Below are 26006 nucleotides of genomic sequence, written 5' to 3'. Positions count from 1 at the left end.
GTATGTGTACTGAGTCATTTTAGGCAAAGAAGGGCGAAGCATGAGTTTCTCACGAACGAACGCTTTCCAAGTGAAGATTTTAAAAAATATATATAGAAAATATGGAATGTTTTATGGATAATGGTCGCTCCTCTTCCAATACATATCTGTATACACGTGTACCGCTTTTTGTACGATTATGACATCTGTTTGTGATGGGGAAATCTTAGTTAAGCTGAAAAAAAATCTTAACAATCCAAGTTCTATACATACATTAAAATTATGTCCATTTTATTACACAATACGTAAGGGATACAAGCCTCAAACTGTCTTTTATGTGAAACATTGGACCGTTTGTAGCACGTCAGCGCCGAAGACGGTCCAATTATATATTTCACATCTTAGGCAGTTTGAGGCTTATATCCTACTTGAATTTAAACACAGACCCTTTTAATTTGTGTTAATATTGGACAATTCGCAGTCCCTTGTCGCAAAATAATATAGCTTCTATGGATATTTCGTGCTGGAATGTATCTATTGTAGTAAAGTGCTACCATGAATATATATCTCGAATCTGTCATCATTTTGGATTTTACTTATATGCGGAGAATACAGTCAATGGCATTTACATGTTAATATACACTTGTAGTAATATATCTAAGAAAAACATGGATTTTGAATTTCTGTATTCATTATTTTAATATTGTTTATTTGAATCACTTGTTTACTAAAATCCCAATCACTTGGTGTTGCCCAATATGTTACATTTGATAGTATATTGTCAACCTATAGCTGACCGATACGTTCGAACTAATTGGACAGCTACAAGTAAAGAATGAACTACAAAAGGTAACTCATGGATAATGTACTATTACAACTGTATTTTATACACAGAAAAGTTTGTTTCATTCGGGAATCTAACCATTACCAATATTTCGTTTATAGCCAAGCAATGTACTTTTTCGTTAATGAAACACCCATCTGAACCGATACAGGATTTCCGTTAAGTTGTTAACATAGCGCTGTCATTTAACAGGGGAGGTGGAACAATGAAGATGGGCTTTAACATTGATCGGTGAAACACATCAGATATTTTAAAAAGTATTTTCTTTATTTGCCACATCATAATTAAATACACATCAGAATTGCATTGTAAGCAAATACCAACAATATTATGGGGGGAAATACAAAATCGATACAATGCCATACCAAATGTAGTACCAGAGTTTACTTTTTAAATTCTAAATTCTATAAATTCCTAGCTAACAATTCTGGCATAAATCATGCAGTGTAAGGATTTCTCCTTGAAACGCCTACGTGAATAATAACATATTCTATTTGAATGCACTATTTACATTTGCAATAAACCAATATTTCACATTTTTTGTTTGTTGCCTAGTAATTAGAGTAATACATAAATAGGTAATACATTATTATAAAAGCATTACTAGTAGTATATGTGTCTCTTTAGTTCCAACTTGACCTCAATTTGATCTCGTACTTGATCTATCTGAATACCTGTGTAACTTAAATAATTTACTCATTACTTTTAAGACAATAGGTAAGGACACATGTCAGATCATTTTACTCCTGAGTGGAATATTTCATTGAAGATTATTGGAATCGGTCAGAGCATAAACTAATTTCACTTTCGAAATGGACATATCCTAATGTATTTTATCGGGATCTTTCACAAAATGTGTTAGATAAAATATTAAAACATTAAAAAGATAAGCAACATGTTGATAATGTCTCACTGGTACTAGCGAGTTAAAATATTTTGATTACAAAACAGAAATGTATTTTAAGAAGGCAACGGATGAACTGGAGAGAAAACCAAGACTCGGGATGTGATAAACTAAAAGCAGCGAGAGAAGAACAAGGATCAGTGCAACTTCGGTCGTCAGCATCCGAAGTGATTACATGTTTCTATAAAACATATGTAGAATTAAATAAATGCACTTCATCTCTCTATCTCGGAAAATATGTACAAGTAAATATGTATATCAATGCCATTTTGAGTTCCTTGTTATAGTATCAATTATAATTCTGTAGGGAGAGGGCTTCCTATAAGTTGGGAAATTCGTGCCCAATCCCATTGTATATAAATATCGCAATAAAATGTTTCAATCCAATTTCAGGTCTGTGGTGGGTTGGTGCCACCTTGATAGACAGTACGTGGACTTTGACGACAGGAGAAACACTGAACCCTACCATCCCGATAGTCATCGATGACACCTTTACTTGTCTCTCATTCTTCTTTGGAAATCTCCACGACAGTAACTGTTCATGGGCAGCATTTTTTATTTGTGAAAAGTGACTGTGTATGAAAACACTGAATGGAACAGAAAAAGACTACATGTTTCAATCTGATTTAGTATCATACCGTCTTGTGTATACGTTTTATCACAAACTGGCATTCCCATGTCTAAATAACTGTAGCAAATGGCAGAGTCGACCAATTTAAATTCGAGAGAGGAGTTCCTTATTTTTTTTATTAAGATTGGTCACAAAGCAACATAACTCGAAAATGATTCCAATGAGTTCCAATTAAAATGAATGTGAATAACTTTGCGGACTTTAACGCAAGTCCGGTTTAAATACTGGTCGGTCTTTATTCATATGTTCTGTTTGATGCAAAGAGAAACTTTACCAATCCAAATTTCAGTGCAACTGGATGCTTAACGAAAATTGAAGAAAAAAAATTAACGTTTAACCAAAAATAAAAACCATAACCGGTTACCAAGTTCTAACCGAATGGTAGCAACCTTGTCAAAAGTGGACTTTAATGCAAATGCTGACGCCTTCGTCTGAAAAGCAGCATCTTAGTCTTGTCTTACTCGACTATAGAATCCTTGCGGAAGTAATTGACAGCTATGAAAATAAAAAATGAAAACAAAACTTATGTATCATAACATGTATCTAGATTATGCTTTCAGGACTAAATTTTGACGATTAAAGTTGTTACTGTAATTTCTATTTTGCAATATGTTTTGGAGGCATATTTCTCAAATATCGTTTGTACATAGTATATAATGAGTTTTAATTAAATACAAATTGCATTTTATAGCAAATGATAAAAAAAGATGGACGACAGGCGGCAGTCTTGGATAATGTTATTGCTATTTCTGATAAAGTACTGAAGGGAAGGGATCTTTCTAAATTTGTATTTGATATGTACAATCCTTATTTAGCATATTGTAATTAGGGATCTATTGGACATCAATATGGCCAAAATTTGGCCTACCATACACAAAAATACTGCACAAAGAAAACCCTATTCATTTTCCGAAGGAAACAAATAAACTACTGTATTCCATACTAGTAGTCTTTCGAGTAATAATTCGAGTAAGTATATTAGCCCTCGAAAATTGGAAGGGGGAAAAGATGCTAATAGGGATCGATGCGGCACTTCTGGGGCCAAATACAGCAAGTACAATGTACACTGTTCTTGTTGGTTTTACATTGTTACTCAAAAGAACTCACAGAGAGAGATGTTGGAAAATGCTTTAATCATAAATATAATCAAAATCAAGAAAATAACAAATATGCATTCCAAACACTATCAGCTGTGTTTACCTCTCTTGGCTTTGCTTTCATCTGTACTAGTTATCTGTAACACAAAACAAATAGCACTTTATGCTACATTCTCAACATTTCTCTATAGATTGTCTCCTTAGAAATATATTAACAGGAAAAAGTTTTGGAGCAAAGAAAGTGAATTTTAATGCACTTTGTTTTGAAAATGATAATTGTTGTTTTTTCAATTCAAAATAGGTCAAGCACAGGAAATGGGCTTGTCACAAGAGAAATGACCCAAATTCATACTAAATAAAATGTCCTCTAAGTGTGATGTTAAGTTAGTGTTTGTTTTGTAGTTAAACATCAGATCCTTTAAATTTCTAATAGGTTTTGTCTAAAAAATATGTATTGATCAATTTTCAACAAAATGTTTGCCTGTCCTTTGAAGAAATGTCTGTTGTGTTACCAGAATAATTTTGGTTCAAATGATGCATCACTATGAAGGATAAGTACTATTACCCATAATGTATTAACTAAGCATCGATATATATATCTACTCCCTATTTATTTGGCACATGATGATTTAAGTGTAAGAGAGGGAGTTTTTTTAATTCAATCAAATCAATGACAAGTTTTGCTATCAATGAACATTCAGTGTTCATGCATATGGTGTAACCAAATATTTTGAACCTTGACATGTATTTTCACTAAACCTCTTTGTTGTATTATAAAGGAACTGCTATTTTGATCAAATTGAGATGTTACAGTTTGTACTATGATGAAGAGTAGATATGAAAATCTTTACAAATTGAAGAAAACTTTTGTGGTGTTTGGTAACACCAAATACAGTAACACCACTGTCAAATTTTGGTCATACCCCAGACATAAGAGATTCATTTGAGAAGAAAATTAAGACACCTTGTCATTAAAAGGTATAATATTTTATGTATATATCTCCATAAATAAATTTCAAAATAATGAATCACAAATACAATCGGCAACAGTACCACCACATTTAGTTTTGGTAACACTGTGGACAAACATGGTATTAACACCACAGACAAGTACAAAGAAATACTGCTTTTCATTCCTTTCCTAACATTAGATATCTTTGGAACTCTTTGATATCAAAGCATTTTGTCTACCTAGTCCATTTTTAATCTCTACTGAATGTCATAATGATGATCAAGAACCATACAAAACTTTTCAATCGGGTAACACCATGGACAAATGTCTGTTATGTTACCTTTGTCAGCGGTATTCAATCAATGTCCATAGTGTAACCAGGACAAAAATGTAACAAAATGATTAGTTAAAGATGAAATTTAAAGCATGTTAACAAACAAAAAGTGCCCAAATTATTGAAAGACCTAAACATAATATTTGTCTCAAAAGAATATTCTTTTGAAGTTATTTTATATGATAAAATTAAAAGTACTTGTATGCAATAAAAGTCCAAAGATGTTGACTAGTGAGATATTATTTGCCAGCAGATTACAGAGTATTAAAGTAATATAATTTATTATGAGCATTACTGTGACTTAGTATCAAAGTATCAAATGAAATGAACAGTTATCAAATCATTAATAGATTTTAAAATAGGATATTGTAGTATTTAAGTATGGTAACACCATGGACATTTGACCTTGACATGTGATCTTTTGGATGTCATCGGTGACTAATTGGGAACTTATCAATAACTACCAATATTATTTTGATATCTACAATGACCATTCTCTAAGTTTCTGAATTAAAGTTATCCATTTATGGAGGTAAGTTTTTCAGTTTTCTTTATGTTGGATTTGGAACATTTCTGAGAATCTTTACTATATTGAAATACATAAAAACATGGCTATATACACTATTTATCCTATCCTATATTTACCTGATGGACACGTTTCCTAATCTGTGATCTGCTCTTTTCCACCGACTCCTCTGTTTCTGTAGGTTTCACTGGTTCCTGTACACTATCCTGTCCCTTGGCTACAGGACCATGTACTTCTCCAAGCTTTAAGGCATTTCTTCTCAGCTCTTCATTCATTTCATCTTTCTGAGTATTAACTTTATTATGTACAGTCTTTTTTGATAAATTCATCATCTGTCGTGGCACAAATTTAGGAGGTGCAGTTTGTGGTTTGAATGTCCGCACAATAACACCTGCCTGAGTTTTAACTTCAGGTTTCTTCTGATAGCTGTCACATTTTGTGTTATTTCCTTTCCTTTCTTTGTCAATGTCTGCACTATCTCCTGTTGAAATCTTTCCTTGCTGAACCATTTCCTTGAAATCATTGTTATCATTCGGTACATGGTCGGATATCACATTGGGATTTCTTTTGTTGCTTTGCTGTATATAGTCACTTGAGTAGTGTTTTGTCTCATCATTAAAAATCCGAGCATCATATTTAGCTGGATACACAGAGTGAGCTGTTCGTACTCGAGCAAATTCATAATCTGATGCAGAACCATGTAAATGTTTTCTGTCAGTCATCTGTTTTGGGGGAGGAGGAATCCATAGCTGTTGCTCTTCCTCCATCGGCAGGATACCCTTGTGATATGGAGGTACGCGGGAGTCAACCTGCAGAGTTCTGTCAGCTTGAGTTTCTGTGGGAATAGTTTTATCAATGGGAACAACAGTTTCTGAAAGCTTACTCCCTTGGCCTGACTTTGTAAACTGACTATTAGAAGATCTCTGGTTTGACCTGTTATCTTGCCCATTTGAACCCTGGCCTGAAATATGTGACTGAGACTGGCCATATTTAGACTTTGAGTTTGAACTTTGAACTTGAAAGCTTGAACCTGAAAGACATGACTGTGATTGGACGGAAGTAGCATAGTTGTCCATGCTTGGTTTGCCACTCTCAGCTTCTGAAAAAGTCAATAACAAGATTAAGTATAAATCGCTAGGATTTTATATCAAAACAAAGATATATATTGATAATTGTCTGTACTATGATACAAAGATATTGTCTGTACTATTGTATGAAGATGTACACTCCAGATTTGAGAAATGCAGGCTTCAGCTTAAAACTAAATATCAAAATGAAAAATATTTTTGATAATGTGACAAAACCAATACGGTTTAGTTCCATTATAATTTCTCTCAAAATAATTAAAATACAAAGACCAGAAAGTACATTAATGTCAATATGTGTGTGGATAGAAACCTACCATTCCTCCTGATTCTTGCAGCTACAGCTTTGCGTCTATCCTGTAGTTTCAGACGAGTTTCTTCCACAGATTCATATTCTGGTGCATAACACACATGAAGGATTCCACCATAAAACGACCAATCGTCCAATTTTCTCCTAGCAATTCTGAAAATGTTATGCATTACTTTAAACAAATTAGACAAGAAATTTCGCTATTGATATTCAGATATTTATTTGATCCTCATATCACAAGAATAATATGCAAATCTATAATTTGTCAATGTGCATCATTCTTATCAGTCTCCAGAATGCCCCAGTATGTTCTATAACAATATTTGATACACCCAATCTGTAACAAGTGTTGTATGAACAGAAACATGCATGGCAGACAGTGATTAGATGGTTTCCTTATTTTGTAATACAAATGTATTAAACAAAAATGCAACAGCATTTAGCTGCTTTTATGGGTGAAATTTGTTTTTGTCATTTTCTATGTGAAATTAAATAATTTCTTATGCAGAATTATTTTCTGTGGTTGTGTGCCTAAATAAAGAGGTTGTTAATGACAAAAATGTGTTTTTGCATTCTCCTGTATTTGACATTTATATGCCAGCTTAATTGTCTTTATTTCCCTATATTCTATTCTTGTTTAAAGTGGAATCCCTTTTACTGGCCAGGTATACATTTGAACTATGCTGAGTAAAGCAATGTGATTAGTGAGAAATTAGAAAAGTTCCTTTTACCTAGCTGATTGGATTCGTTCATATTTGATGAGATATACATCTGTGAATTTGTCAGCTGTTGGGTACTCATCCAGAAATCTGTACTCTGATATGGCTCCATATAGAGCACATAACTTGATGAGCTCCTGTGTTGCTCCTACAGCTGGTACACCCTGTATCAGAAGGTATCTAGACTCAAGGTTAACAGTGTACACCTGAAAATGAAACTTTAATCATGAGGAATGCCTCAAAAGATTTACATTATAAATAACTACACTGCATAAAACAGAACTGTTTTAAGATAATTAAAAAAATGGTTAAATATAGTAACAGAATATTTCAGCTCTTTTTCGACAAGCAAAGCACGTCGAAAATCAAAGCTCTGTTCGGGTAACGTGTATGTGAACTTAGTACATACTGAGATTGATGACCTGCATGCATGGATGGCTAAGATTTTTTCATACATTTGGATTAACTTGTTCTGGTTTATGTGTTGCCTAGGCGCTGCTCTTTAACTAATGCACATTTTTTATTTTTCCAAAAAAAAGTACTATAAAAAAATACTAAAACTTTTGAAAATTAAAGAGACAATTCACTCAGGCTAATTCTTTTACATAACCAAGAAGCAAAATATGGCATAAATGATAAAATTTCTTATGAAACATATAAAATATTGACAAATTCAACGTCATTGTTTAGTATTTTAATCTATACCGTTGTAATTATAAATCGTTGATCAATACGATTCAGCAGGTAAAATATGTTCGCTGTATCTATACCCGAGCCAACGTCACGCACGTTTAACAAATGAACTGCATAACCACTGAGGAGGTGATAAAATGATTTTTTTAGACGAGCCAATTCACCTAATAAGGTAAACACACTATTGTCAGAGCGATTTGAGCAGTTTTAGACAAAAATTGCATTACTCTACGAGCAAGGGACAGGGTTCGGCATACAAGAAGTTCGACCACAATGTGTAATGGCGGACAGCGAGCGAGTTTGAACACTCCACACGCATTTCACCACCATGGGCTTTTCTGGCATATCACAGTAAAACCGACTGATCTAATTTCCATTAGAACTGCGTTTTTTCCGATATATGTACAAATTTTAATGTTCTCTAAGACTGAATTGTCCCTTTAAACACTATGGAGAATGCAGTCAAATATCCACCAAGGATTCGCTTACGCGGCACCCCAGCCCTGTGGCACTGCATGGACACAGAAAATCAATGTTCAAATCCGAATTTTTTAGTTCTGTTTAAAATAAAAGTTTTATTATGCTAAATTATTATCAGATCAAAGCATGTTGTTGTTTTGTACAGTGACTCTCTAGTTTCTCAGACTAGATTTCTAGATATATTGCAAGTAGAAATTTGTTTGTTTGACTCAATGAGGAGTATAATAGGCTGTAAGTCTGCTTTAAAGTATGTCCTTTTGTTTTTAAGTAATGTTTTCGTCTTGAAATAGAAAAGAAAATAAACAATAAGAGCTTTGCTCTTTCCATGCCGTGCATGATTCATATTAAACATACTGCTTATCTGAAAATTCAAACAACCTAATTTGTAAACTTTTTTTTTTAAATTTGAGTGTACGGATGAATAAGCTTTCATCTAAATGAAGTTTCCATATGAAACCGTATACATTGATTTAAATGTGAAAGAGCTAGGGGCCAATAGACATCAGGAACATTATAAAGCAGGCTGGGCCAAAACCAACGAAGAGGTCACTCATCTAAGAGCAGGATTTGCATGATACTGGTTACCTACACTGTACGACTCAGGTTGTGATAATTTCCGTTGCAAGTTACAACAGTAGTAAGATAGTTAATGGGACCCAACCAGTAGTCGTGGTGGAACAGTAATAGTGATTGTGTGCATATTCTACTGTGTGTCCAGATTTCCGAATGTCTGGGAGAGTGGAGCTGCTGGCGAATTACATTTGTATAATTACACTAACAATGTTTGAGGTATAGCATGACAAGACACTTTTTATCATTACGTCGTGTCTAACGATATCGATATTGCCCATCAGAAATTTCTCAATATCGATGTCTAATATTGTTGGATTACTGGTGAATACTTCATGATCATGGTGTTGTTTTGTTTATGTGGAAACAGTGTGTTTCATGAGATGCAAACAATTGTTTTTCTCAAATCACGACTACTTTTCCTTCGCGACTACTGATAGAGTCCCAGTTGTCATACTGTTGTAGCGGGATTGGACTGGGTCTCATCTCCGGACCACTAATTATATATAACAGGCTAACAATGTTACTGTCAAAATGTGTAAGGGTGTCTCTGCTGTGAGAGACAGCGTATCTTGAGCTAAATTACAATATGACATATTCAGATATATATTTTAAATGACATTACTTTTACCGCCTTTGGGTTTCTCCCCTCTCTATAGACCGGTCGGGTGCTACAAGTTTCCCCTCGAACGTGATGGAGAGGGACATTCATGGGCGCAGCCATATTGAATACAATGATTTTACTTCGCTAAAGGTGTATCACTGTCAAAATATGTGCAAATGTGACAATTTTAAGAATAATACCGGTTAAAACAGATTGAATATTTTATTATGATAAAAATAAAAGCAAACATAACCGGAAGAGTTGTATTTTGTGAAATTTCCATGCAGTTCATTCGTTTTTTACTGAAGGGCATTGCTCGGTGTAAGTACCGCCTAGTTCCGGTTTCGGTTTGTGAGCAAGGTACACTACGTAGGTAAATGTACACGTAATGTTTCTTGTAGGTCTCACCGGAGGCATAGCCTCCGGCAAATCAACGGTCTCCAAAATTTTATCAGATCTTGGCTGCCAAATCATAGACGCAGATAAATTAGCCCGGCAAGGTAAATTCAATTCAATTCTTTTATTATTTTAGGCTTTACAGCCCATCAGTACAAAATACAACATTTTTACAGAGAAGGTGTGGCATTTTCATTTGTGACCCGTTTTCACAGGCACTGCACTAAAGCAGTGTAGAGAGGATAGGGCTGTGGATTGTCTAACATGTGGCGATCCGATCCGATCCACGATTCAGGGTTGACGAGCAAAAGATTCAATTGAAGTAAAACTGTTTTTATTGATAAATCAATAATGGCTCTATACATTGATAAATGTTTGATTGATAATAAAACCAATTTTAGCAGTTTTACATTCCTTATAATTAAGCAATAGAGTTACAGGTGAAGTACAGCAGGATTCAGTTACTGTAACTGTAAAAAAAATCAAATCATTTGAATTTTGAAATGACGTCATCTCAAAAACACTAGTGCACATCAATTACGGCATGAATCAAAGTCAAACCATCTGTGAACAGGTACACTGTATATATAAATTATCATGGTAAGGCATAAAACACCATATCAAAACATTTCATTGTTACTTTTATTTTGTTCAAATACAGAAAAACTTTGAAATTAAGTAAAAAATATATCTATAAGAGTAATTACAATTTAATTTGGTTCTAGGCCTATAATTTTTTATTTTTAATCAGATAAACTCACAACATATAAAAGAACATCCGTACAAAGCCATTATAAGTCAGACCCAAACTGGAGTACTGCTCCTCCGTATGGGACCCACACCAGACAAATCAAATCATGCAAATCTAAAAAACACAACGCAGAGCAGCACGCTACACAACAAGCAGATATACCACAACACAAGTTCAGTACAAGACATGATGGAAAACCTCAACTGGACCTCACTACAAACACGCAGAACAAGAACACATTTAATTTAATTTTATAAAATCATACACCATCATGTGGCAATAAACTATAGTCAAATTCTTAATCTGACAGATTTCAGGACTAGACAATCACACCCATTCACATATAGACATATAGCTGCCAACAAGGACATATTCAAACACTCATTTTTTCCACACATAATTAAACAATGGAACATCCTACCGGTGGCTACAGTACAAAGCACTACACTAGAGGTCTTCAAGTCACATATCCTTAAAACAGAACTTGAAGACCTAAACTCCACTCCCTAAAATTTATATTATTTTTATCTTATAACTGTCACTAAAAGAAAATAATAAAAAAATAACATGCACCTTCAAGATCACTGTAAATAACTTCACTCTTTTTTTTTCCACAATCATGCCTCTGCAAATCCGCACAATATTATCATCGGCATCGATGGAATTGTGTTCTTTATAAGAAGAAGAAGGTGATTTATGATTTTGACTCATGATTAGCCTAAGTTACCTTTCGTTTTTGACATGGGGTTCACATCAACAGTACTCAGTTGCCTAATATAGTATATACATATTTTTACATATTTCCGACCCGTAATGAAAACGAAATCGATAATAATCTTTTACATCTTTAGAAGTCAATGATTATGTTTTATCATTATTATTTTATGAAGAATTCACAACATCGCATCGAAGCGTGGGTACGAAAATAACATGTTGCTAGCTTTACTTCACACAGCTTTTGTGTACTTCCGGTCTACTTCAAAGAGAAAACATCGATGATATTCAGACTTTAGACTTAAGTGTACATTCCTTCACATTTTTAGCCCTATTCAAATCGCCCTGCGTGCGTGGTCCATCGTCCGTCCGTAAACAATGCTTGTTATCACTATTTCTAAAAAACTGCTGCAGGGATTTTGTTCAAACTTCACATGGAGGGTAACCTTGGTTCCTATTTGTGCTATACAGATTTTGAGGCTTATCGGAAAAACAAGATGGCCGCCCGGCAGCCATCTTTGATTTTGGCAGTTGAAGTTTGTTATCGATATTTCTTGAGAACTACTGAAGGGATTTTGTTCAAACTTCACATGGAGGGTAACCTTGGTCCCTATTTGTGCCATACAGATTTTGAGGCTGATCGGAAAAACAAGATGGCCGCCAGGCAGCCATCTTTGATTTTGGCAGTTGAAGTTTGTTATCGATATTTCTTGATAACTGCTGAAGGAATTTTATTCAAACTTCACATGGAGGTTACCCTTGGTCCCAAGTTGTGCATATTGCATTTTTGGACCAATCGGTGAACAAGACGTCCGCCAGGCCGCCATCTTTGATTTTGATAGTTAAAGTTTGTTATGGCTATTTCTCAGATAGTACTGAAGGGATCTGTCTCAAATTTCATATGTAGGTTCCCCTAGGGACCTAGTTGTGCATATTGCATTTTGGGACCGATCGGTCAACAAGATGGCCGCCAGGCAGCCATCTTGGATTTTGTTATTCAAAGTTTGTTATTGCTATTTCTCAGAAAGTACTGAAGGGATCTGTCTCAAAATTCATATGTAGGTTCCCCTAGGGCCCTAGTTGTGCATATTGTGATTTGGGACCGATTGTTCAACACAATTGCTGCCTGGCAGCCATCTTAGATTCTATATTCAAAGTTTGTTATCGCTATTTCTCAGAAAGTATTGAATGGATCTTTCTCAAATTTCACATGTAGGTTCCCCTAGGGCCCTAGTTGTGCATATTGTGATTTGGGACCGATTGATCAACAAGATGACCACCAAGGAGTCATCTTGGATTTTGATAGTTGAAGTTTGTTACTGCTATTTCTCAAAAGGTACTGAAGCGATCTGTCTCAAATTTTATATGTAGTATTAATTGTTTGAAAAAGTTTAAAAAGTAGAGAAAAGATCCATCTTTCCTTTGTCAGATATAGATCATTCTTTGGTGGGCGCCAAGATCCCTCTGGGATCTCTTGTTGAGCTATGACAGCATTAAAGAAGGTATTATTTTTTGCTTTTGAAAGATCGCGATCCACAAATTTTATATCAGGAGTAACGAATATTCGTATCCGATCTTTCTCAATAATTCGTGAATACTCAAGTACTCGGATACTTGTTACAGCCCTAAGAGAGGACAGGTTATATATGTAACACATGTATAATATAATACACAGAGATTAACTACGCCTTTTAACATTTATGTCACTTGCTAAAACTGCAAGTGTCGTAAATTTGAACTTGTTAAAATATCTCTTAATTTACTTGTAGTTAAATCCCCATATTCAAAGTATATTTTATTTCATCTAAATTCTAATAATATGATTTATTTTTCATGATTTTACAAGGTTCAATGCTAGGGCCACTTCTCTTTGTCATCCTCATTGATTAATATAATGGGCTCCCAAATCCAGTAAACTCTGAGATATATCTTTTTGGAGACGACACAAAAATTTTCAAAAGAAAGTAGGAAAATTGATTTGGACACGGTCACACCATGAGCAAATGGAGTGAAGATTGGTTAATGAAAATGCACCCTGACAAAATGTAAACACATGCATATTGGAAAGTCTTCAGTTATAAATCACCATTACAACTTAACAAATAAACAACTTCTAACTACAACAAGTGAGAAAGACATTGGAGTAACTATAGTATCAGATTTAAGCTTTGAAAACCATATCAGCAACAAAGTCAAAAAAGCCAATTTAATGTTTGGTTTGCTATATATATATATACAGAACATTTTATTTTATGGACACAAAGTTATTTATACCATTATACAAATCACTTGTCAGGTCCCAGCTAGATTAATTTCGCAAGTATAATCTGGTTTCCAAACAAAAACAAGGAAATCAACCTGATAGAAAGTGATCAACTACGTGTCACCAGATGCCTGCCCGGACTACAGAAATTGCCATACGAGGAAAGGCTGAAAAAACTGAAATTGCCCAGTTTATTCTTCAATGGCTATCTCATACTGATAATTCTGACAACATTTGACTCATTTCCTATTACAATGACCAAATAATGCTATAAAAAATGTGTTTTCCTGATATAAACTATAGTAAACTTTACACGCTCCCCAGGGTCATATAATTTACAATTTTTGTAAAGGACCTTAAGACCTTTCTATCTATGAAGAGAATTTGATTCTACCACATCTGTGAGTGGAGAAGAAGATTTTTGAAATTGTACCCCTTTTGGCCCCTCCCACAGCCCCCTGGGGGTGGGGACCATATAATTCACAATTTTGATTGGCCTTATGCCTATAGAAGGTTTGTGCAAAATTTCATTGAAATTGATTCTGTAGTTTTGGAGAAGAAGTCGAAAATGTAAATTGTTTATGGACATACAACGCATGACACATGATGGACGACGACAGACAAAAGGGGATTAGAATAGGTCACTTGAGACCTCTTCTCAGGTGATCTAAAAATCTTTAAGTCCATTTCAAAATTCTATGTGTACAGAGTTATTTCTTAGCTACTCTTCATAAAATAATATTGTCTTCTTTTATTTAAAATAGTTGTTTCACCCGGAGCTCCAGCATGGAAGAAAATTCGACAACATTTTGGAGACAAAGTTTTGTTGGAAAATGGAGAACTTAACAGAGAAAAACTCGGAGAGATTATTTTTGCTGATCCTGAGAAAAGACGACTTCTGAATTCACTGACGCATCCAGAAATTCATAAAGCCATGTTGTGGAAGGTCTTCAGCCTGTTTACCACAGGTACACATAATAATGATATTATGTTAGCTGTTATGAAACAAAAGGGAGGAGCATTTATTAGGGAACCAAAATAAAAGTTGTGGACAAAAAACCTCTTTAAAATGTCATATTTTTTAACTCGATCTCTTCGTCCTCATGGCACATTAGTCTGTCACAGTGAACATACATATGCCTACAGGTGTAAAACATGGTTAAATCTATGGGATTAGCATTTAGAGAACTCAACTCTTTCTTCAGAAAAAAGGGAATGGTGCTTATAGGGGAGGGTGCTAATAACGGTAATTATGGTATGGTCTGTGATCTTGGTAAAGAAATTAAAGGTCATTTCTTGACTGTCCAAGATAAGATATTTATATTTTTATGTAACCGCAATTTGTCATGATAATTCACTCTCAGGTTATTGTATAAATGTGCCTGAACTAGTATTTTTTTCATTGTAATATCAAAAATGTTAACATCATCAATGATTGATAGTGAATGACTTCATAATTGTGCTTGAAAATTGCTGCTTGCAGAAGAGACCACTGTTGAAACTGGATATGTGATCTCTGATGTCAGAATCCTTCATGCTTTCCCCTTTCTACATTTGTAGCATAAACTATTGACTTAAAATTCATAATTGTCTGTTGATCAGTATTGTTATGCATGTATCTTAATTGCTGTAGTACATGGACCCTTCTGGTGAATTCAGTAGAACACACTTAAATGTAGGCCGAGGTTTAATTTATGGCACCAAAATCATTACAGCATTTATTATAGAACAGTAAATAATTCATGTTTGCATTTCAGTTGGTCTAAAACTTTGATAAAGTTTTTGATTTACATATATATATTTTTTGTTGTCCATTGCTTCATTCATTCTTTCTTTTCCGGCACTTCCTACCAAACAGCTGGCAAGATTCCTAGACTCCATATCAATATGATTTTCCATCACCCAGCACATACAATTATCCATTCCATGTCACATCTCGGCTACCCTAAGATATTTCCATTTCCATTCCATGTTTGCTCTTCACTGTCCTAATTAAGATATTTACATTTCCATTCCATGTCACCTCTTGACTGTCCTAATTACGATATTTACATTTCCATTCCATGTCACCTCTTGACTGTCCTAATTAAGATATTTACATTTCCATTCCATGTCACCTCTTGACTGTCCTAATTAAGATATTTACATTTTCATTCCATGTTACCTCTTGACTGTTCTAATTAAGATATTTACATTTACATTCCATGTCACCTCTTGACTGTCCTAATTACGACATTTACATTTCCATTCCATGTTACCTCTTGACTGTCCTAATTAAGATATTTACATTTTCATTCCAGGTCACCTCTTGACTGTCCTAATTAAGATATTTACATTTTCATTCCAGGTCACCGCTTGACTGTCCTAATTAAGATATTTACATTTTCATTCCATATCACCTCTTGACTGTCATAATTAAGATATTTACATTTTCATTCCATGTTACCTCTTGACTGTCCTAATTAAGATATTTACATTTTCATTCCAGGTCACCTCTTGACTGTCCTAATTAAGATATTTACATTTTCATTCCAGGTCACCGCTTGACTGTCCTAATTAAGATATTTACATTTTCATTCCATATCACCTCTTGACTGTCCTAATTAAGATATTTACATTTTCATTCCATGTCACCGCTTGACTGTCCTAATTAAGATATTTACATTTTCATTCCATGTCACCTCTTGACTGTCCTAATTAAGATATTTACATTTTCATTCCATGTCACCTCTTGACTGTCCTAATTAAGATATTTACATTTCCATTCCATGTCACCTCTTGACTGTTCTAAATCAGATATTTATAACTCATTTCAGGTCACCTCTTGACAGTACTAATAAGATATTTATATTTCCATTCCATGTTAGCTCTTGACTGTCCTAATAAGAAATCTCCATTCCATGTCATACCTTGGCTGTCCTAATTACAATGTTAGATTTACATTTTCATTCCATGTCACTTCTTGACTGTCCTAAGATATTTACATTTTCATTCCATGTCACTTCTTGACTGTCCTAAGATATATACATTTCCATTCCATGTCACCTCTTGACTGTCCTAAGATATTTACATTTTCACTCCATGTCACTTCTTGACTGTCCTAAGATATATACATTTCCATTCCATGTCACCTCTTGACTGTCCTAAGATATTTACATTTTCATTCCATGTCACTTCTTGACTGTCCTAAGATATATACATTTCCATTCCATGTCACCTCTTGGCTGTCCTAATTAAGACATATATATTTCCATTCCAGGCCATCCCTTTGTTGTCCTAGACATTCCCCTTCTGTTTGAGACCGGCAAAGTTCTTCCTTACATGACTTACACAGTCGTTGTCAACTGGTATGTATTTACCTCACAGATCATTGTAGTTTTTCAACCTTACAGATTGCAAAAAAAAGTTTTGTGTTCAGTCTAGGTACCTGAATATATGCCTTTATTTTATATAGGTACGTTTTGAAAAAAAGAAGTAGTACATGTACCTATTATTATAGTTGGCTTGGATTGCCATTGCATTTGTCTGGTTAGGAACCTGCATACAGATACTCACTCATAACATGTGCATGTCACTTTAATTTCATCACTTAATTGGCCAGTTCAGTTTTACAATGTAATAATAATGTTTTAGTACATCACATGATAATTACTAGGAATGCGGTTGGATAACAGCCATGGTCTATTTTGCGACAGTTCCCTGTCCTTCTTGACTACAAGAGACTATACCTGACTACGGGAACTATACTAAAGTATATTCCCCCAGGAATGAGCATGCGACCAAATATATGACGTCATAATGAATGTCATGTGACGTACTAAATCTATATGGCCCTTTCCCTTGGGAACAGTTCTCCTGTAGTGTTGTTTGACGAGGTATAGTCCCCTCGTTTTCGACTCAGGGATTATACCTCGCCAGACAACAATAAAGGAGAACTGTTAAAAATTATAACAAAGTGGGGGCACTTATAAGATAACCAAAATGGAAGGTATGAATGACAAACCTGTAAAAGAAGTCAGCCATATTTAAACTCTCTCTGTACTCATGGCACATTAATCTGTCAAAGTAATATATCCCTACACATTCTTTCCTTTGAGATGCATTATTACATTACGATTCACATGAGAAAGACCTACAAGTTCATGTATGGGATACAGTTCCAATGTTATCATTAAACACCTGTAAAACTTTCATAAATCCATTGGAGTAGTGGGGCCGAGTTAGTTTATAGAACTTCAATTTATCCTCCAGAAAACGGGAGGGGCACTTAAAGGGGTAAGGGCGCTAATTACGAACTGTAATTAGAAAAGGATTAAATCAGAAAGCAGAAGGCCACCATACTTTTGTTTCTAATACTTGATATGAAATATAACCATCATAATCCAGTATTGTAGTTTGAATGACCTTGTTTTTATTAGTGTATAAGTTAATGTGTAGGATATATAATCAAATTACAATCCATGTCTTCAATGCACTAAATGATAGCTTCATAGTGCCAGGGCGTTGAAGATATAACTTCTGATTTGTTCTTCCAGTTTTTGCAAAAGAAAAGCCTCGATGTTGACTACAAGTTTCACCAGTGATATTAATTTGGAAGTCACAAACATAACAATATAAATCATTTGTTTTAGCTCTGAGGATCAACAGTTAGAACGTCTCATGTCGAGAAACAAACTGACAGAGGAGGAAGCCAGAGGCAGGATGGAAGCTCAAATGCCATTGGCACAGAAAGTGAAAGCTGCCACCTTTGTCATAGACAATAGTGGAAGTTTAATATCAACTGAAAAACAGGTGCGGGATTTACACAAGAAATTACAAAGTAGTAAAGCGCACTGGAGACTCAGACTAATCGTGACCTCAGTGTTTGCATTAACAGCTGGATTTATATTTTACCTGTTATATTAGACATTACATAATAGAGACCAGATGATCGTTACCACCTAACATATCATTTAAATCAATAACATTATAAAAAATTGCCATTCAGGTGTATGAGACCACATGGATGCTGAAGTTATATAGTTTTGTTATGACAGAGCTTTAAAGTGAACTAATCTTGACTCCCACCAATGGAACTCTGTTCATCGTATATATAATTATAAGGTCTTTGTTAGTAATATTAGCAGTAAAAGGACAAATAATTTGTAAAATTTCAAATTTCTTCTCCAAGATACAAAATTAAACATGTAAAACAAATATACATCATGTACAATAGGGTGCCATATAGGTAAAGTACAGACAATGAAAGATCCCTTCATTCAGTCGATATATAAATGTCTTGCATGTATATATACATGTATATCAATTCAAAAACGTCTTGCGGTTGTATAAAGATGGATATTGAAATGTTTAAGTGCTCCCTGTAGCAGGTATGTGTGATGCTGAGTGTATGACGTCAGTGTGACAAAACAATATTGTTGAAATTTTGACCAATTCTTTGTCCATACTGTTAATATAATAATTAAGAACACAGACCTTTTATCTATTGCTTGTTAGGTCATCTGACCCGAAGGGGGTCAGGATGACCTATAGTCGTCATGTTTCGTCCGTCGTTGTCCGCCGTGCGCCGTGCGTTAACTTTTCACATTTTGAACTTCTTCTCAAGTTCTACCGGTGCCATTTGGCTGAAACTTGCATGAAATGATCCTGACATGGTCCCGACAAAGTGTTGTTATTTTTCGGGTCAATCCGAAATCCAAGATGGCGGCCACAGCCGCCATCTTGAAAACACATCTTGAACTTCTCAAGTTCTACCAGTGCGATTTGGCCGAAACTTGCATGGAATGATCCTGACATGGTCCCCATAAAGTGTTAATATTTTTCGGGTCAATCCGAAGTCCAAGATGGCCGCCACAGCCGCCATCTTGAAAACACATTTTGAACTTCTTCTCAAGTTCTACTTAAAGGCCCCTACCTTTCCAAACTGGCTTTTGATTTTTAAAATGAGAATCTAAAACAAGATTGATAATTTTGTAGAGTCGCAGAAGTTATAAGTGTAAGGTAAATACTACACTTATCACCTTCTGAACAATTTAATTACAATGAATTAAATGTTAATTTTCATAATGCTGGTCGTCGTATGCTTCCCGCCCTCATCCTAATTACTAAGCGTTAGTTGATTATTACTGTGCCAAACAGCAACATGAATCTTCAATGGCACATTTAACATAGATTATGTATGGTGTTGTGATCTCATCTTAGAACATCCATATATATATTTTATATTATTGTTGTTTTTAAGCAACTTTAACTTTTTTGTTTCGGAGATGTATTGGAGTAACATGAATCCGGTTAGTATATTTATGATGTCATTGTAAATTATGATATTCATACTCATCAACGATTTTGTCATAATATCTTTTGTCATTTTTTATATTATTTTATACCAGAATGCATATTTTGAATATACAATCAAAGATAAAGCAAATGTAAAACGATAACTTTATTGTGTTTGTTTTGTGTACCACATCTGTCTATAGGTTATTTGTGACTATATAGTAAAACAAATGTCACCACATGTATTTCATAATGTGACATTAGCTTGTGTCATTCAGTCAGTGTTACCAACAATATATAATATCAAGGTGAACTTCAATAGGCAAAAATTGTATACATAAAGTGTCCGCTACAAAATTGAATTTCTAAACAAATTTCCAAAACCCTGTCAAGTGTTACACATGCCTGCTTGCAATTTTTTTAGCGATAAATCTTTCTCAAAATATAATTATTACATTTATATATCATGGTTTATAGATATGCACTAGGTATTTGGCCATTTAAAGATACATGCAAACATATCAAACAAATCAAAATATTATCAACGACAATTTTGATAAAAAAATTAGGTGGTATAGAATTATGTATACACATAATGGCACATTCTGTTTATTAATTAATTTCGTAATTAATTAAATACAACAAATCTTATGTCATCAAGATTAAAAAGTTTCATTAAATGAGCACACTAGGCGCAGAACAAAATAAAACATCAAAGGTCAAAATCATCCAAAAAAGGTCGCACTGAGCTAATTAGTGTACACCATACCAGTGCTCATTGCAACACCAAATGACTATTTTTTTTCATACTGAATCTCATTATCTGGCTTCATGATTGAATAATTCTTTTTTCCCCCTTCATATCTCTTTCTCTAAAAAATTGAAAAAATTACTTACATAAATAAAAATGTATAGTTATTATGAAACTATAACAAGATACTAACTGAATGCTGAAACGTAAAAATAAGAAGAAAAAAAAAGGAAAAAAACTAGACTTCTACCCCAAAATTATATGTGGTAAGGTATTTCATACACAAGTTTAACAAGAATCACCTATATGATATAAGATATACCAGTTAAATGGCTATAAAGAATGACAGCATACAAAATAAACCTTGTATACACTGCACAGAATTATAATACAATTTACTCCCTGATCTTTCCTATCTTGGAACCTAATAAAATGTTTCAACAGTCAATTACTTTAGGAAATATTACAGAAAACTACTATATTGCAGTTGTTATTGAAGGGAAGGAGCTCCTTCCTCTGCATCAGCAGCAAAATTTCATTTAATTTTGATTATTTTGATATAATTTCAGCACATTCATATTTGCAAATAAAAATACAATTTGATTTACACATCTTGTCAATATACATTATGTATCTTCTCCCTTTTGAACTATAAATTCAGTGAGGAGAATATTGTTTTTAAAATGCCACGAATAACATGCAAAACTAACATATTTTTTTATAATATATTTTTCAAGTTTCTAGATAAATTGTCTCCTTTGGTTACGCTTTGTATCTCTAAGATATGTTTTGTCTCCCTTGGTTACGTTTTGTCTCCCTTGGTTACGTTTCGTCTCCCTTGATTATGTTTTGTCTACATAACCCTTAAAGCTTGTAACACAATTTGTCTCCCTAAGATATGTCTCTGGTACATTGTATTTCTATTGTAGAATAAAAACCTGGCAATGGAGAGTGGAATCTCCTTAATATATTATGATTATTTACTATTTGTACTTAAGTTTTTGGTAGGAAATTCATAACCCATGTGGGACAGTATCCAGGTACTGACCATAAGTGTAGGTGCTATCACAGACATCTCCTAAATCGGACATGTCCAAATTTAAAACAGCCCTGGCTATCTAAAGATAATAGAATGTAAAACAAGCCGATGGTCATTATCACTGTTGGCTTTGTGTTGTGATCCATTTACTCATTCAGAAAAAAATAATTAAACAAACAGACAAAATGTTAACTGACCAATGACTGACCACATCCTCGATACTCCAGGGGTTCCGATCACTTACGATCTCTACACCCCTGGACTATCTCATCGTAAAACTGGAGGCAACAGAACAGAACAGGTAATTTAGTCATTTGATGTACATCAAAAGAACCGTATAACGGTACACTGTGGTTGACTGTGTGGCTTTGATGTTAGGCGTCACTCTCTCTGTAGTCTTCAAAGGAAATCTTTGCTGGTCTGTGATTGGTCAAATATTTTCAGCTGAGCTGCCTTCAATTTCACTATGAGATAGTCCAGGGGTGTAGAGATCGTAAGTGATCGGAAGCCCTGGAGTATCGAGGATGGACTGACCAATGAGATGCGCTAATTGAAAACCACAACCCGAACCATGTCGAATATATATTAATGATAATTATAAGAATATTGGTATTAGGTGCTACATATCTACAAATACACAGAACATAACATTTACATTAATAGAAACATGTACAAGACATGGCAGTCAAATGGAATGTATACAATAATAATGTGACTGCCAGTGGAACCTCGTATACTTACTAGGTTAAATCACAGGGATCTGGCACGATTTTTTTGAAACTAACAGTATACATATATATATGATACTATAATATATATATATGTATACTATTGGTTAAAAAATTTCGTGCCAGGTCCCTGTGGGTTAAATACAATGTGACAGTATAGAGAAGTATGTATGGTTACTACAGCATATGTGTGTGACTACATATCTAAGGGAATTAACATGACAGAAAAATATATGGATAAAAAAAGTTAAGATTACACAGTGAAAATTGACTTTATAATAAAAATGCTGTCAATGTGTCTAATATAAAAATATAATAAAGGCAGTGTATGTATATATATGTAATGGGGCTATCAGCCAGCTAGTTTATTCAATACAGTTATCTTAAACGTACAAATTATTTCACAAGTCAAAATGTTTGGAATGTTTCCTTTTTGAGACAGGAGGGGGTCCAGAGGGTTTTAATATTTTTGCCTTTAATTAATTAACATTCCACAGATAATCAACATGAAATTAAGTCAAATGTTTAAATGTCATAACATAATAATAATATGTATATCATATATATTATGAAAACATTCCAAAACAAAAAATAATGAAATTTAACATTATTTTTCAAAGACATGAACAAATAAAATATATGTATTTGTCAAAAATATAAAATCAAGAACAATTACGGTTAATTAATTATTGCATATCTTTAGAAAACATGGGTTGAGTAGTTTTAATGACACCTATATATATTTGCATATATATTTACATGTACATGTATACTGCTACATATAGATACTGTAACAAGTACTTCTGATAGACATGCCCCCAATTACCAAGATATGTAGCTCTCAAATTTCAACTTAATGGAAAATATACTCTGTTTAACTGCTGATGCTATTAGTAATACGTATTGGATTCAAAGTTAAAACAGAATAAATTTCAATGTATATCACTGATGAACAAGTAGATAGTATACAACACGATCTTGAATCATTAAATAGTACATGTATGATAATGTCTTGTTATGACAAATAATATGCATAAAGTTGAATGACACAATGTGGTGTTTGCAGCTGACTGCAAATCTTTTGATATATGTTGACTTCAATTTCAATATAAAGTTTTTAAGCAAGCCATACATAACCTAGTTTCTTATTGTACATGATTTTTTTTTTTTTAAATTGAACTTGTATAAAAATTATACTTTAATAAAAGAAATTTTCTACTCCATTGCTAAAACATTGGAAAACTCTTTCTGTATACAAGGATTTCCTGTACAACATGAAATATTTCTTTCGTTGTTTATATGGCAATGGATACATCCTCTTATAAAGTGAGGTATAAAACTGATGGATCATTGCCAGCTGTCAATCAATCTGTCAGGGCACTGCATGTGACTAAACATTTTGTATTGTGCATCGTACATGTGCGTTTACAAACATGAGGGGTGACTATTTGTAGTCAAGAGATCGGTTAATTACAACAATATGACATGACATTTTGATATTAACTTTGAGCATGTAATATAGAAGACGCAAAAAAAAATCGAAAGTTTCTAAGCAACAAAACATTTGTGTTATACATTACATTTTGTATACAGTTCTACAACAAGTCAGTAAATGTAGTAACTACATGATATGACTACCAGTGAGCCATGCATTTATACTACAAGTACAGTGTACTGTCTATGGAAAATTATTGGTATTTAACTACTCCAAGATTGGAAATAATAGTTTCTAAATTAGAAATTTATATAACATCTTAAATGAGTATTCATTTCATATGAAATTACATGAAACGATTCAGAGAAATATTTAGTTTTAAGAGACATGGCGAACATAAATTTAAAACTGCTACAAAATTTTTATAAAATTCCAAATCAAATGAACACAAACGCACATGCTAATCACAATATTACAAGAACACATATTTTGAAGAATTAAAAATAAATTCAGTAAAGGCCGCCATTTTCAAATCCTGATGTCACATCATTGTTTACAAACATCAAGTTATAATAACGCAACAATGAATTTTCAGCCAATGAAAAGTGCTCTAGGTTATATACCACACTTGTGACTATGCAAATATATAACATGGGCATTATCACTGGATATCTGGTGAATTATGTGATAAAAATTATGTATTATGATCAACAGTCAATTTTTCCACTTTTTTTCGTGTCTTTCACTCTAAAATAATGGCCGGAACCGGATTCTGAGATCGAAATCCACACCTTTAATTTTTTTTTTGTAGATAAGTGGGAAAAAAATTAGGGTCGGGGGTAAAAAATTAGGGTCAGTCGGGTAACCTTGATCAGACATAGTACCTATAGTAATGCCCATTCTCCTACACACTCACTCCGATCCTCATTCATAAAACAGCAGGTTACTATAACAACAAAAACTATGATAATTTGTTATCAGCATTTGACAAAGAACTAAAATTTGCATCTGGTCCGTGGGACTCATTCATAACAAAATAAATTACATATCAATTATAAACAATTATTAACAATTTAAAAAAAATAGTAAAAATAAATATGGATCTGTTTTTGACATCAGTGCTAACTATCCTTTGTTTTGTATAGTTCCACATTGTTTATGTTTTCCTGTGCCTCCTCTTTAGCTGCTCCTACTTGGTACAGCTTTACATTATCTACATTAACTTTTTCTTGATTTTCCTGTTCGACAATTTTGTCTGTTATCTGTTGGAATCTTTTTTCATCTATTTCTATCTCTGTTTCCTTATCTTTTCCCTGATTTTGTTGTTTATCTGAATTATCTAAATTTTCCTCTGGTTTTTGTTCCTGATTTACATCTCCTTGTATTTCTTTTTCTTCTGGAGGTACTTCATTTCCATTATTTTCTATGGCCTCATTATCTTTTTTCTCCTCATTTTGTATTTCCTTTTCTTCTATGACTTGTTTCCCTTCCTCATTTTCATTAACTTCTTCCTTATTTTCTTCCTTGTTTTCTTCCTCTTTTTTTCCTTCCTCAATATTTTCCTCATGTACTTCTTTTATATTTTCCTCTTTTACAGCTGCAGCTTTCTCCTGACCATGACCTTGTGACCTCTGTTTAACCTCTCCTTGACCTCTGCACTGGTTGATGGTGTTGTAGCCATAGGGTTTAAGATGATAGACCAGGTACTCCAATACATACATCATGTTTGGGTTGACATAATGGAATGTGATAGCATAATCACTGCAGCAGTCAGGTCCCTGTCAACAGAAACATGGCCGTTTATATAAGTTACTAGTGATGACCTATGGCCATGATTTTTGGTTTACGAAGATTTTTTCTTTAAAGTAACAGTTGGAAAATGTTATCACTACTATATTGCTTGCAATTTTAAGTAAACGCAAAAT

The 26006-nt window shown here is 33.8% G+C and overlaps 3 protein-coding genes across 3 annotated transcripts in view; 1 reads left to right on the top strand and 2 right to left on the bottom strand.

The window, feature by feature from the left end:
• Positions 1-3470: 3470 nt before the first annotated feature.
• On the bottom strand, positions 3471-9886 carry LOC138315023 (RNA-binding protein 48-like). Its single transcript, XM_069255738.1, has 5 exons — positions 9750-9886; positions 7394-7587; positions 6670-6815; positions 5387-6366; positions 3471-3592 (listed from the first exon to the last, which is right to left on the bottom strand). The coding sequence occupies exons 1-5, from the start codon at positions 9846-9848 to the stop codon at positions 3545-3547; spliced, it is 1467 nt and encodes a 488-aa protein (XP_069111839.1). The 5' UTR covers positions 9849-9886; the 3' UTR covers positions 3471-3544.
• Positions 9887-10050: 164 nt separating this feature from the next.
• LOC138315024 (dephospho-CoA kinase domain-containing protein-like) lies at positions 10051-20292 on the top strand. The gene is made up of 4 exons (XM_069255739.1): positions 10051-10228; positions 14617-14820; positions 17112-17199; positions 18484-20292. Exons 1-4 carry the CDS (start codon positions 10117-10119, stop codon positions 18755-18757), a joined length of 678 nt encoding a protein of 225 aa, XP_069111840.1. The 5' UTR covers positions 10051-10116; the 3' UTR covers positions 18758-20292.
• LOC138316571 (glycoprotein-N-acetylgalactosamine 3-beta-galactosyltransferase 1-like) overlaps positions 20276-26006 on the bottom strand; it is a 28816-nt gene continuing 23085 nt past the window's right edge. Inside the window, exon 4 of the mRNA XM_069258251.1 lies at positions 20276-25859. Within this exon, the coding sequence (XP_069114352.1) occupies positions 25203-25859 (657 nt within the window). The 3' untranslated portion in view covers positions 20276-25202. The remainder of the gene's footprint in view (positions 25860-26006) is intronic.

This window comes from Argopecten irradians, chromosome 2 (genome assembly GCF_041381155.1).
Source record: "Argopecten irradians isolate NY chromosome 2, Ai_NY, whole genome shotgun sequence".
In the NCBI taxonomy this organism is placed as follows: Eukaryota; Metazoa; Mollusca; class Bivalvia; order Pectinida; family Pectinidae; genus Argopecten; species Argopecten irradians.
This window is presented reverse-complemented; position numbering and strand designations above follow the sequence as displayed.

What these genes read in the sequence shown, in the direction of transcription:
- LOC138315023 (XM_069255738.1), bottom strand. Translation starts at nt 9,848, where the DNA reads ATGGCTGCGCCCATGAATGTCCCTCTCCATCACGTTCGAGGGGAAACT. An exon ending in GAAACCCAAAGGCGGTAAAA is followed by an intron (nt 7,588 to 9,749) that starts GTAATGTCATTT and finishes TTTCATTTTCAG; the next exon opens with GTGTACACTGTTAACCTTGA. An exon ending in GAACGAATCCAATCAGCTAG is followed by an intron (nt 6,816 to 7,393) that starts GTAAAAGGAACT and finishes TAACATTTTCAG; the next exon opens with AATTGCTAGGAGAAAATTGG.
- LOC138315024 (XM_069255739.1), top strand. Translation starts at nt 10,117, where the DNA reads ATGTTTCTTGTAGGTCTCACCGGAGGCATAGCCTCCGGCAAATCAACG. An exon ending in AGATAAATTAGCCCGGCAAG is followed by an intron (nt 10,229 to 14,616) that starts GTAAATTCAATT and finishes TATTTAAAATAG; the next exon opens with TTGTTTCACCCGGAGCTCCA. An exon ending in TACACAGTCGTTGTCAACTG is followed by an intron (nt 17,200 to 18,483) that starts GTATGTATTTAC and finishes CATTTGTTTTAG; the next exon opens with CTCTGAGGATCAACAGTTAG.